The 13683-nt window shown below is 50.9% G+C and overlaps 1 protein-coding gene across 1 annotated transcript in view; it reads left to right on the forward strand.

Annotated features, from left to right (window-relative positions):
• Positions 1–13683, forward strand: part of hk1 (hexokinase 1) — a 59535-nt gene that overhangs the window by 18942 nt on the left and 26910 nt on the right. The window contains exons 5-8 of the mRNA XM_078413119.1: positions 646–745; positions 3269–3452; positions 5127–5282; positions 7176–7409. Coding sequence (XP_078269245.1) covers positions 646–745; positions 3269–3452; positions 5127–5282; positions 7176–7409 — 674 coding nt within the window. The remainder of the gene's footprint in view (positions 1–645; positions 746–3268; positions 3453–5126; positions 5283–7175; positions 7410–13683) is intronic.

Genomic DNA, 13683 nt, shown 5'->3' on the forward strand with positions numbered 1-13683 from the left:
CCTCTCTCTCTATCTATATCTTTATCTCTCTATATATATCTCTCTCTATCTCTATATATATCTCTATCTCTGTATATATATATCTCTATATCTCTCTAGATTTTATCAGTTAATTGGCTTGGTTATAAATGTAAAATTGTCCCGCGTGTGTGTGGCGGTAATGTTAATATGCGGGGATTGCCGATGGGCCGAAGGGCCTGTTTCCGTGCTGTATCTCTAAACTAAACTAAACTAAGGCCATTCGGCCCAGCAAGTCTACTTTGCAATTCTATCTCTCCCTCTCAACCCCATTCTCCTGCCTTGTCCCCATGACCCCTGACTCCCGTACTGTGAGGAAAAACATTTCCACCCATAGAGTTGTGAATCTGGGGAATTCTCTGCCACAGAAGGCAGTGGAGGCCAATTCTCTGGATGTTTTTAACAGAGAGCTAGGTTTAGCTCTTGGGGCTGACGGAATCAAGGGATATGGGGAGAAAGCAGGAAAGGGGCACTGATTCTGGATGATCAGCCATGATCATATTGAATGGCGGTGCTGGATCGAGGGGCTGAACGGCCTACTCCTCCAACTATGTTTCGATGATTCTACTACTCAAGAAAGGCTGATGGGCTGAGAAATAATGATCTCTTCCCTTTCTCCCGCCCAAGGAGTATGACGTGGACATCATGGCCGTGGTGAACGACACGGTGGGCACCATGATGACCTGTGGCTTTGACGACCAGCGCTGTGAGGTCGGCCTTATCATTGGTAAAAAATATATATTTTTAATCGTTATTGTCTCTACTACTGCTGTACCGATGAATCATTGATTTACATGGGAGATAGGTGCAGGAGGAGGCCATTTGGCCCTTCGAGCCAGCACCGCCATTCATTGTGATCATGGCTGATCGTCCACAGTCACGCACACCGTGAAATCCTAGCTGTTTCCTGGGCTGTTCTAGGATGTGTGTGCGTGTGTACCATGCCGCTGGGAAGCCCGAGTGTGAACTCACTACTATAGTGTGTGCACCGTGCCACTGGGAACCCCGAGTGTGAACTCACTACTCTTGTGTGCCATGCCGCTGGGAAGCCCGAGTGTGAACTCACTACAATAACGTGTGTGTTTGTGTGTGTGTGTACCATACCAATGGTAACCAGTCTGAAGAAAGGTCTCGACCCGAAACGTCACCCATTCCTTCTCTCCTGAGATGCTGCCTGACCTGCTGAGTTACTCCAGCATTTTGTGAATAAATGCCACTGGTAACCCTGAGTGTGAACTCACTACTATAGTGCGTGCACCGTGCCACTGGGAACCCCGAGTGTGAACTCAATACTAGCAGTATCACCGCTATTGGAACCCTGAGTGTGAACTCATGACTACAGTACGCGCCTTGCCATTGGGAACCCGGAGTGTGAACTCACTACTAGCTGTCTCACCCCGATGGGAAACCCGAGTGTGAACTCACTACTGGCGGTGTGTATCACCCCAATGGGATCCATGAGCACGAACTCACTACTAGGGTGTGTGTGCCACGCCACGGGAAACACTGATTGTGAACTCACTACTAGCCGTGTGCACCTTTACACTGGACTTGCTGGGTGTGAACTCGCTACCAGGGTGTGTGTACCACGCCACTGGAACCCTGAGTGTGAACTCACTACTAGTCGTGTGCTTCTTTACACTCACTACTAGAGTGTGCGCGCATTCCCACCATGTGAACCGGCCATTGGGGTAGGCGCACCGTCCCACTGGGGTCCCTGAGTGTGAACTCACTACTACAGTGTGTGCGCACATACCCACTGAGATCACGCCTGAGTGTGAATTCACTACTGGATGTGTGTAACATTCCATGGTGTTGATACTGGGGTTGAGAGAGAGAGAGAGAGAGAGATAGATCAGCCATGATTGAATGGCGGGGTAGGCTTGATGGACCGAATGGCCTAATTCTATATCTGTGCTGTGTGTATAACTACAAGATGGCTGTGTCTGGGCTGTGGATGAGTGTTTGTCGGCACTGGGCCTGCACTCGCTGGAGTTTAGAAGAATCAGGGGGGGACCTCATTGAAACGTACAAAATAGTGAAAGGCTTGGATGGAGTGGATGTGGAGAGGATGTTTCCACTAGTGGGAGAGTCAAGGACTAGAGGTCACAGCCTCAGAATTGAAGGACGTTCTTTTAGGAAGGAGATGAGGAGAAATCTCTTTAGTCAGAGAGTGGCGAATCTGTGGAATTCTTTGCCACAGAAGGCTGTGGAGGCCAAGTCAGTGGATATATTCAAGGCGGAATTAGATAGATTCTTGATTAGTACGGGTGTCGGAGGTTATGGGGAGAAGGCAAGAGAATGGGGTTAGGAGGGAGAGATAGTTCAGCCATGATTGAATGGCGGAGTAGACGATGGGCCGAATGCCCTAATTCTGCTCCTATCACATGATCTTAGTGTGTCAGCACGGACTCGGTGGGCTGAAGGGACAGGTTCCATTCGGCATTTCCAAATAAACTACAATAGATAGATTCTTTGGTCAGAGGATGGTGAATCTGTGGAATTCTTTGCCAAAGAAGGCCGAGGAGGCCAAGTCAGTGGGCGTATTTAAGGCAGAGATAGATAGATTCTAGATCACTATGGGTGTCAGAGGTTATGGGGAGAAGACAGGAGAATGGGGTTGGGAGGGAGAGATAGATCAGCGATGATTGAATGGCGGAGTAGGGTTGATGGGCGGTCACGGTGGCGCAGCGGTAGAGTTGCTGCCTTACAGCGAATGCAGCGCCGGAGACCCGGGTTCGATCCCGACCACGGGCGCCGTCTGTACGGAGTTTGTACGTTCTCCCCGTGACCTGCGTGGGTTTTCTCCGAGATCTTCGGTTTCCTCCCACACTCCAAAGACGTGCAGGTTTGTAGGTTAATTGGCTGGGCAAATGTAAAAATTGTCCCCTAGTGTGTGTGTGTAGGATAGTGTTAATGTGCGGGGATCGCTGGTCGGCGCGGACCCGGTGGGCCGAAGGGCCTGTTTCCGCGCTGTATCTCTAAACTAAACAGGAATGGGCCGAATGATAGACTTGATGGGCCTGATTCTGCTCCTATCATTAGGAGTCACTCCAGCATTTTGTGTCGATCCAAATACAGGTGTCGGGCGTTATTGGGGAGAAGGCCGGGGAATGGGGTTGGGAGGGAGAGATGGATGGATGGATCAGCCATGGTCGAATGGCGGAGTAGACTTGATGGGCCGGATGGCCTGGTTCGGCTGCTATCACCGATGGCCTTGTGACACGTGTGTCCTTAACCCCGCCCTCAGGTACGGGGACGAACGCCTGTTACATGGAGGAGCTGCGGCACATTGACCTGGTGGAAGGGGACGAGGGGAGGATGTGCATCAACACTGAGTGGGGGGCGTTCGGTGACGACGGCTCGCTGGAGGACATCCGCACTGAGTTTGACCGGGAGTTGGACCGCGGCTCCCTCAATCCGGGGAAACAACTGTACGTCCGCTCGCTCCACCCCCACCCGATCTTCCTGGCTGCCAAACACTTCCACTCCCCCTCCCCCTCCCCCTCCCCCTCCCCCTCCCCCTCCCCCTCCCCCTCCCCCTCCCCCTCCCCCTCCCCCTCCCCCTCCCCCTCCCATTCCCACGCTGACCTTTCTGTCCTGGGCCTCCTCCATTGTCAGAGTGAGGCCCAGCGCAAATTGGAGGAACAGCAGCTCATATTTCGCTCGGGCAGCTTACAACCCCAGCGGTATGAACATTGACGTCTCTAACTTCCAAGTAACCCTTGCTTTCCCTCTCTCTCCCCGTCCCTCCCGTCTCTCTCCGTCCCTCCCGTCTCTCTCCGTCCCTCCCGTCTCTCTCCATCCTTCCCGTCTCCATCCCTCCCGTCTCTCTCCGTCCCTCCCGTCTCTCTCCGTCCCTCCCGTCTCTCTCCGTCCCTCCCGTCTCTCCCCGTCCCTCCCGTCTCTCTCCGTCCCTCCCGTCTCTCTCCATCCCTCCCGTCTCTCTCCATCCCTCCCGTCTCTCTCCGTCCCTCCCGTCTCTCTCCGTCCCTCCCGTCTCTCTCCGTCCCTCCCGTCTCTCTCCGTCCCTCCCGTCTCTCTCCGTCCCTCCCGTCTCTCTCCCTCCCGTCTCTCTCCGTCCCTCCCGTCTCTCTCCCTCCCGTCTCTCTCCCTCCCGTCTCTCTCCGTCCCTCCCGTCTCTCTCCGTCCCTCCCGTCTCTCTCCGTCCCTCCCGTCTCTCTCCGTCCCTCCCGTCTCTCTCCGTCCCTCCCGTCTCTCTCCGTCCCTCCCGTCTCTCTCCGTCCCTCCCGTCTCGCTCCGTCCCTCCCGTCTCTCTCCGTCCCTCCCGTCTCTCTCCCTCCCGTCTCTCTCCGTCCCTCCCGTCTCTCTCCGTCCCTCCCGCTTCCCAGTTCTACCACCAGTCTGACCGTCCCCCCAATTGCATTTTATCTCTGTTTGCTTTGTGGTCACCTTCTCCTGGCTGACAATGATCCCTTCTACATTTTCCTTTGATGTCTCATTTTCACGCCTTTCCCTTCCTTATCTCCGTGTCTCCCTCTCCCCTGACTCTCACTCTGAAGAAGGGTCTCGACCCGAAACGTTACCCACCCATTCCTTCTCTCCAGAGATGCTGCCTGTCCCGCTGAGTTGCCCTAGCTTTTTTTGTCTTATCTTCTGAATATTGACCTCTCTAACTTCAAGTAACCCTTGCTTTCCCTCTCTCGCCATCCCTCCCGTATCCCAGTTCTGCGACCAGTCTGACTGTCCCCGATTTAAAAAAAATTCTGTGCCTCGATGTCACCTTCTCCTAGCTAACAACGATCTATTCTACATTTCCTTTGAACTGCACCTCCTTTGATGTCTCGTTTTCACATCTCACCCTTCCTTATCTCTGTTTCTCCCCCTCGAGTTACTCCAGCATTTTGGGCCCACCTGGCATTCTGGTAAACCTCTCCTGTACCCTCTCCAAAGCCTCCAGGTCCTCCATGCAATGGGGTGACCGGAACTACACGCAGTACCCCAAATGCAGCCCAACCAAAGTCCCACAAAGCTGCATCGTGACCTCCTGACTCTTCGGGCTCGATGCCCCGACCGATGGAGGCACGCCGCGCCGCGCCGCGCCACAAGCCTTCTTCACCGCTCACGGTAGATGTGCACTCTTGCAGGTTTGAGAAGCTGATCAGTGGGATGTACATGGGAGAACTCGTGAGGCTGATTCTCGTGAAGATGGCAAAGGAAGGGCTGCTGTTTGAAGGGAACATCACACCGGAGCTCCTCACCAAGGGCAAGCTGGAAACGAAGCATATATCTGCCATTGAGAAGTAAGTGGTGCTTTAACACAACAATACAATACAATACAATACAATACAATACAATACAATATATCTTTATTGTCATTGTACCCAGGGGTACACCGAGATTGGGAATGCGCCTCCCATACGATGCAATAATTTAATTAATTTAGACAACAACAACCCAACGAAACAATTGTAACAGTTTTGGACAGGGTAAAGTGCAAGTTGATCTATGTGTTGTGACCATCCGGCTCAGCAGGACCGGTTCATAGCAGCTGTGGCCCTGGGGATGAAGCTGTTCCTGAGTCTGGAGGTGCGGGCGTAGAAGGCCTTGTATCGTCTGCCCGATGGAAGGAGTTCGAACTGACTGTTGCAGGGGTGTGAAGAGTCTTTGTGGATGCTGGTGGCTTTTCTGAGGCATCGTACATCGTGCAATATTAAATCCATAGCAGGGTCTCTTCCTACTGTGGTCTCAGTTTCCGTTCCGCCATTCCGGGGAATCAACCTCGTGAACCTACGCTGCACGCCCTCATGGCTGATCATCCAAAATCAGTTCCCCGCGCCTGCTTTCTCCCCATATCCATTGATTCCTTTAGCCCAAAGAGCTAAATCCAACTCTCTTGAAAACGCCCAGTGAATTGGCCTCCACTGCCTTCTGTGGCAAAGTATTCCGCAGATTCACAGCAGTTGTACAGGGCCCTGGTAAGACCACATCTGGAGTATTGTGTACAGTTTTGGTCTCCTAATTTGAGGAAGGACATCCTTGTAATTGAGGCAGTGCAGCGTAGGTTCACGAGATTGATCCCCGGGATGGCGGGACTGTCATACGAGGAGAGATTGAAAAGACTAGGCTTGTATTCACTGGAGTTTGGAAGGATGAGAGGGGATCTTATAGAAACATATAAAATTATAAAAGGACTGGATAAACTAGATGCAGGAAAAATGTTCCCAATGTTGGGGGAGTCCAGAACCAGGGGGCCACAGTCTTAGAATAAAGGGCCATTTAAAACTGAGGTGAGGAGGAACTTTTTCACCCAGAGAGTTGTGAATTTGTGGAATTCCCTGCCACAGAGGGCAGTGGAAGCCAAATCACTGGATGGATTTAAGAGAGAGTTAGATAGAGCTCTAGGGTCAAGGGATATGGGGAGAAGGCAGGCACAGGTTATTGATTGGGGACGATCAGCCATGATCACAATGAATGAAAGGTCTCGACCCGAAACGTCACCCATTCCTTCTCTCCTGAGATGCTGCCTGACCTGCTGAGTTACTCCAGCATTTTGTGAATAAATACCTTTGATTTGTACCAGCATCTGCAGTTATTTTCTTATGCACAATGAATGGCAGTGCTGGTTCGAAGGGCCGAATGGCCTCCTCCTGCACCTATTTTCTATGTTTCTCTCTGGGCAAAGAAGTTTTTCCTCGTCGCACGCTGTATCTCTAACGTCTGGATAGACTAGGCTTGTACTCGCTGGAATTTAGAAGACTGAGGGGGGATCTTATAGAAACATATAAAGTTCTTAAGGGTTTGGAGAGGCTAGATGCGGGAAGATTGTTCCCGATGTTGGGGAAGTCCAGAACCAGGGGTCACAGCTTAAGGATAAGGGGAAGTCTTTTAGGACCGAGATGAGAACGTTTTTTTTCACACAGAGAGTGGTGAGTCTGTGGAATTCTCTGCCACAGAAGGTAGTTGAGGTCAGTTTGTTGGCTATATTTAAGAGGGAGTTAGATGTGGCCCTTGTGGCTAAAGGGATCAGGGGGTATGGAGAGAAGGCAGGTACGGGATACTGGGTTGGATGATCAGCCATGATCATATTGAATGGCGGTGCGTACAGGCTCGAAGGGCCGAATGGCCTACTCCTGCACCTATTTTCTATGTTTCTATGTCTAAACGGACATTTTGTCCTTTTGCCGCCCCCGCAGAACCAAAGGGGGCTTGACGAAGGCCCATGAGACCCTGACCCGCCTGGGACTGGATCCGTCGGAGGAGGATTGCATCGCGGTCCAGCACGTCTGTGCCATCGTGTCCTTCCGCTCGGCCAACCTCAGCGGCGCCGTCCTGGGGGCCATCCTCACGCAACTGCGGCACAACAAAGGGGTGGCCAGGCTACGGACCACCGTGGGAATGGACGGGTCGCTGTACAAGATGCACCCGCAGTAAGTCCACCCCCCCCACCCTCCCCCTAACCCCCTTCCCCTTTCAACCCCGAAAAACAGACACAACATGCGATACGAAGTAACCCGGATGGATTACATGGACAGGGCAGGTTTAGAGGGAAATGGGCCAAGCAATGACTGATGGGATTTAACGCGGAGAAATCTGAGGCGTTGAACTTTGGGAAGTCTAACAAGAACAAAATTAATGGAGGAATAGATCGGATACATGCAATGTCTCTTGCCCAGGAAGAGAAATCGAGGACCAGAGGACACAGGTTTAAGGTGAGGGGGGGGGGAATAATTAATAATAAATACCTGAGGGGTAACTTTTTTTTTTTACACACAATTGATGCTGTGTAGGGAACAAGCTGCCGGAAGAGGCCAGGGGCCACAGTTTAAGAATAAGGGGTAGGCCATTTAGAACGGAGATGAGGAAAAACTTTTTCAGTCAGTGAGTTGTAAATCTGTGGAATTCTCTGCCTCAGAAGGCAGTGGAGGCCAATTCTTTGAATGCATTCAAGAGAGAGCTGGATAGAGCTCTTAAGGACAGCGGAGTCAGGGGGTATGGGGAGAAGGCAGGGACGGGGCACTGATTGAGGATGGTCAGCCATGATCACATTGAATGGCGGTGCTGGCTCGAAGGGCCGAATGGCCTCCTCCTGCACCTATTGTCTATTGTAATTGAAGCAGGTACGGTCGCAACGTTTAAGAAATGTTTACGTGGATGGGACAGGTTTGGAGGGACATGGACCAAGCGTGGCGGGCAGGTGGGACTAGTGGAGCTGGGACGTTGTTGGTCGGTGTGGGCAAGTTGGGCCGAAGGGCCCGTTTCCACACTGTATCACTCTATGACTCTATGATAGCACATAATTTATCCCAGGAGGGAAATTGATCTGCCGGCAATCATAAAAACAGTAATTAAAACATAAAATACATGAAACGTGAAATTAAAGTGAGGAGGAGTGGAAAAGATTGGGGATGTGCAAAGATTGGGGTGGGTGGGGGGGGGGGAAGTCAGTCTCAGTCTCAGTCTACCCCACGACAGAAGGGGGAAGGAGAGTTTAGAGGCGCAGCGCGGAAACAGGCCCTTTCGGCCCACCGAGTCCGCACCGACCAGCGATCCCCGCACACTAACACTATCCTCCACACACTGGTGACAATTTACATTGACGCCGAGCCAATTAACCTACAAACCTGTACGCCTTTGGAGTGCGGGAGGAGACCGAAGATCTCGGAGAAAACCCACGCAGGTCACGGGGGGAACACACGAACTCCGTGCGGACGGCGCCCGCAGTCGGGATCGAACCCGGGTCTCCGGCGCTGCAATCGCGGTAAGGCAGCGACTCTACCGCTGCGCCACCGTGGCCGCCGAAAGTTGAACAGTTTGATAGCCACAGGGAGGAAGGACCGCTTGGCGTCACGTGAAAAGCTTTTTGTTGCGTGCTGCTCAATCAGCGGAAAGACAATACATGATTACAATCCAGCCATTTACAGTGTATAGACACACGATAAGGGCACGGTGCAGTGTATAGACGCATGATAAGGGAACCAATCCCCTTTAGTACTGAGGGCGGTTAATCTGTGGAACTCATTGCCATAGAGGGCTGCAGAGGCCAAGTCAGTAGATATTTTTAAGGCAGAGATTCTTGATTCGAACGGGTGTCAAGGGTTATGGGGAGAAGGCAGGAAAATGGGATGAGGAGGCAGAGATCAGCCATGATTGAACTGGCAGAGTAGACTCGGTGGGCCTAATTCGGCACGGTAGCGCAGCGGTAGAGTTGCTGCTTTACAGCGAATGCAGCGCCGGAGACTCAGGTTCGATCCTGACTACGGGTGCTGCACTGTAAGGAGTTTGTACGTTCTCCCCGTGACCTGCGTGGGTTTTCTCCGAGATCTTCGGTTTCCTCCCACACTCCAAAGACGTACAGGTATGTAGGTTAATTGGCTGGGTAAATGTAAAAATTGTCCCTAGTGGGTGTAGGATAGTGTTAATGTACGGGGATCGCTGGGCGGCACGGATTTGGTGGGCCGAAAAGGCCTGTTTCCGGCTGTATATATATGATATGATATGATATGATACAGGCCTAATTCTACTCCTGTAACTTGTGAATAAGGTTTAGTGCAAGGCAAAGCCAGCTAAGTCCGATCAAGGATAGTCCGAGGGTCACCAATGAGGTGGATAGTCGTCCAGGACTGCTCTCTTGGTTGCGGTGGGATGGTTCAGGGGCCCGATAACAGCTGGGAAGAAACTGTCCATGAGTTTCCTGTTATCAGCTGTTATCAGGCAACAGTAGAAAAGGAATAGGTGTCGTTTTGGGTGGAGACCCTTCTTCAGACCCGAGTCTGGGAAGCAAGCATCCAGCATGTCATCATTATCATCGGCGGTCGCTTGAAGCGAGTATGACTGTCCTCTCCATAGAGGACGCCTGTGCGTGACTTTGTTTGACGTGGGGAGACTGGTGCACAGACAGCCACCACATGGTCCTTGACAGACCTGGGTCAGGATCCAGTGGCAATGGAGTCCAAGACGACCGGGGACCCTTTTCTGCCGCGGCCTTCATCCATCCACCTTCCCAGCCGTTGTGACGCTCCACTAAAGTCAGCCATCGTCCTCCCCCTGTTCCGCCGTTGAGGTCTTGGTTGGATCGCTCTTGGTCAGGGACCTCCCCCCTCGACCTTACCGCCACGGGTGACCCGACCAGGAGGGTAGCTCCAGACGGCATCGCTCTCAGGATCTCAGGACCGGCACAAGCTTCTCCTCCACCACAAGGCGACAATCCACGGAGGAGCATGTATCTGTACACTGCGCATGGCTCGATTGTAATCGTGCATTGTCTTTCCGCGGACTGGGGTCGCACGAAACAAAAGAGGCTTTTCACAGTACACGGGACAACAAATGAAACTAAACTAAAGTTTACTCCTGAGCACTTTGTTCCTATCTAAACCAAAGTTTAGTTTAGACTAGACCAAGTGGACCCGTTGGGCCCAAACCTCTCCTGCATTGGTGCAGCACCCTCTCCTCCCCCCTTCCCCCCTTCCCCCCTCCCCTCTTGTCCCCCCCTTTACCCCTCCCTCCCTCGCCTACCCCTTTCCTCCATCCCCCTCCCTCCCTAGGAGATAAAGATTTGAACTTTAAATAGCTTTAAAGCGAATAACTTTAAAAATATAACACCAATTTCAATGAAACTTCGTCCATTAGCAACAAAGGGACGACGGTGAGTAAGGTGGGCCTAAAATTGTCGCGCTATCGTGTACCGTTTTGACTGTAGTTCAGGAACAAACAAACAAACAAACAAACAAACGAGAGTTTTAGTATATAGACAGAAACAAAGTGCTCAGGAGTAACTCAGCGGGTCAGGCAACATCTCTGGAGAAAATGGATGGGTGATGTTTCGGCCCGGGATCCTTCTGCAGAAAGTTTAGTTTAGTTTAGCGTATTATTTTCACGCGCACCAAGGTAGGGTGAAAAGCTTTTTCCTCATGCTCTCCAGTTAGCGAAAATTGGAGTGGCACAGCTGTAGAGTTGCTGCCTCACAGCGCCAGAGACCTGGGTTCGATGCCGATTACAGGTGCTGTCTGTAAGGAGTTTGCACGTTCTCCCCGTGACCGTGTGGGTTTACTCCGGGTGCTCCAGTTTCTTCCCACACTCCAAAGACGTGCTACTCTGTAGGTTAATTGGCCTCTGTAGAGAATGGGTGATCGTTGCTCGGCACGTACTCGGTGGGCCGAAGGGCCTGTTTCCAAGCTTTATCTCTAAAACTAAAACAGACATTAAACTAATGGGGCAACCAGTACTGCACACAATAGGGTGGTCTGTTTTCAGCTGCCAATTATGAAAGACAAGTAGCAAATTCTGTTTTACAAAGTGCTGTGAAAGGCTGTAGACAGTGGACGCCATTCAGTTCAGTTTATTGTCATGTGTACCGAGGTACAGCGAAAAGTTTTTATTGCGTGTTATTAGGTCAGCGGAAAGACATGATCACAATCGTGCCATTTACAGCGTGTAGATACATGATAAGGGAATAACGTTTAGTGCAAGGTAAAGCCAGCTAAGTCCGATCAAGGATAGTCCAAGGGTCACCAATGAGGTAGTTAGTAGTTCGGCACTGCTCTCTGGTTGTGGTAGGATGGTTCAGTTGCCTGATACGAGCTGGGAACAAACTGTCCCTGAATCTGGAGGCGTGCGTTTTCACACTTCTATACCTTTTGCCCGATGGGAATGGGGAGAAGAGGGAGTGGCCGGGGTGCGACTTGTCCTTGACAATGCTGCTGGCCTAGCCGAGGCAGCGTGAGGTGTAAACAGAGTCAGTGGAAGGGAGGTTGGTTTGTGTGATGGTGTGGGCTGCGTCCACAATTCGCTGCTTTTTCCCGCGGTCCTGGATGGAGCCGTTCCCAAACCGTCGTTACCGGACACAATGGGAAATGTTTCATGGAAACGTGGAAAATAGGTGCAGGAGTAGGCCATTCGGCCCTTCGAGCCAGCACCGCCATTCAACATGATCATGGCTGATCATCCAAAATCAGTACCCCATTCCTGCCTTCTCCCCCTAACCCTTGATTCCGTTAGCCCTCAGAGCTATATCTAACTGTCTCTTGAAAACATCCAGTGAATCGGCCTTCACTGCCTCCTGCGGCAGAGAATTCCACAGATTTACAGCTCTCTGGAATGGAAAAGTTTTTCCTCACCTCAGTCCTAAATATCCTGCCCCTTATTCTTCAACTGGTTCTGGACTCCCCCAAACATCGTGAATTTTGTTTCCTGCATCCAAGCCTGTCCAATCTCTTAAGAATTGTATATGTTTATATAAGATCCTTATTATCTCAATGGAGTTAGGTTAGGTAAGGGGGAGGTGCAGCGAGACCTGGGTGTCCTTGTACACCAGTCACCGAAAGTTGGCGTGCAGGTACAGCAGGCAGTGAAGAAAGCTAATGGAATGTTGGCCTTCATAACAAGAGGATTTCAGTATAGGAGTAAAGAGGTTCTTCTGCAGTTGTACAGGGCCCTGGTAAAACCACATCTGGAGTATTGTGTACAGTTTTGGTCTCCTAATTTGAGGAAGGACATCCTTGTAATTGAGGCAGTGCAGCGTAGGTTCACGAGATTGATCCCTGGGATGGCGGGACTGTCATATGAGGAAAGATTGAAAAGACTAGGCTTGTATTCACTGGAGTTTAGAAGGATGAGAGGGGATCTTATAGAAACATATACAATTATAAAAGGACTGGACAAGCTAGATGCAGGAAAAATGTTCCCAATGTTGAGCGAGTCCAGAACCAGGGGCCACAGTCTTAGAATAAAGGGGAGGCCATTTTATAACCCCAGAGACTAAATTTTTGTCTACGCTATAGTAACTTATTAACTTTATTTATATGCTGTAACTGTAATTCTTTTTTGTGCACAACCCGCAGGCATTGCCACTTTCATTTCACTGCACATCGTGTATGTGTATGTGACAAATAAATTTGACTTGACTTGACTTGACTTAAAACTGAGGTGAGAAAAAACATTTTCACCCAGAGAGTTGTGAATTTGTGAAATTCTCTGCCACAGAGGGCAGTGGAAGCCAAATCACTGGATGGATTTAAGAAAGAGTTAGATAGAGCTCTAGGGGCTAGTGGAATCAAAGGATATGGGGAGAAGGCAGTCACGGGTTATTGATTGTGGACGATCAGCCATGATCACAATGAATGGCGGTGCTGGCTCGAAGGGCCGAATGGCCTCCTCCTGCGCCTATTTTCTATGTTTCTATCCCCTCTCATCCTTCTAAATTCCAGTTTCACTTTCACCCGAGTCTGGTGACTGCATTATCGCAGGTGGCTGAGATTGACTCGGGTTTGTTTAACTAACTGGCACTCTCTGTGCACTTACTCTGGTCAAATTACCCTTTTATCGGGAGATGTGGCTGTAATTTCTGTCATTGATTTTGTTTTCTCCATTTTCTGAATAGGCTGTTATCTCAGTAAATAAGCCAGGCTCCGGCAGTATGATCAGGGCGGGTTTTGGCTCCATAAGTGCAAGAACAAATCCATTTTGTGCGTCCGCTGAACCATTATCGATTAGCCAAGAGCCGCCTCAAGGTTTCCCATTGACGACTTCCTTCTCAGTGGGTAGTGTGTTCATAGACAATAGACAATAGGTGCAGGAGGAGGCCATTCGGCCCTTCCAGCCAGCACCGCCATTCAATGTGATCATGGCTGATCATTCTCAATCAGTACCCCGTTCCTGCCTTCTCCCCATACCCCCTGACTCCGCTATCCTTAAGAGCTCTATCTA

This window comes from Rhinoraja longicauda, chromosome 16 (genome assembly GCF_053455715.1).
Source record: "Rhinoraja longicauda isolate Sanriku21f chromosome 16, sRhiLon1.1, whole genome shotgun sequence".
NCBI lineage: Eukaryota > Metazoa > Chordata > Chondrichthyes > Rajiformes > Arhynchobatidae > Rhinoraja > Rhinoraja longicauda.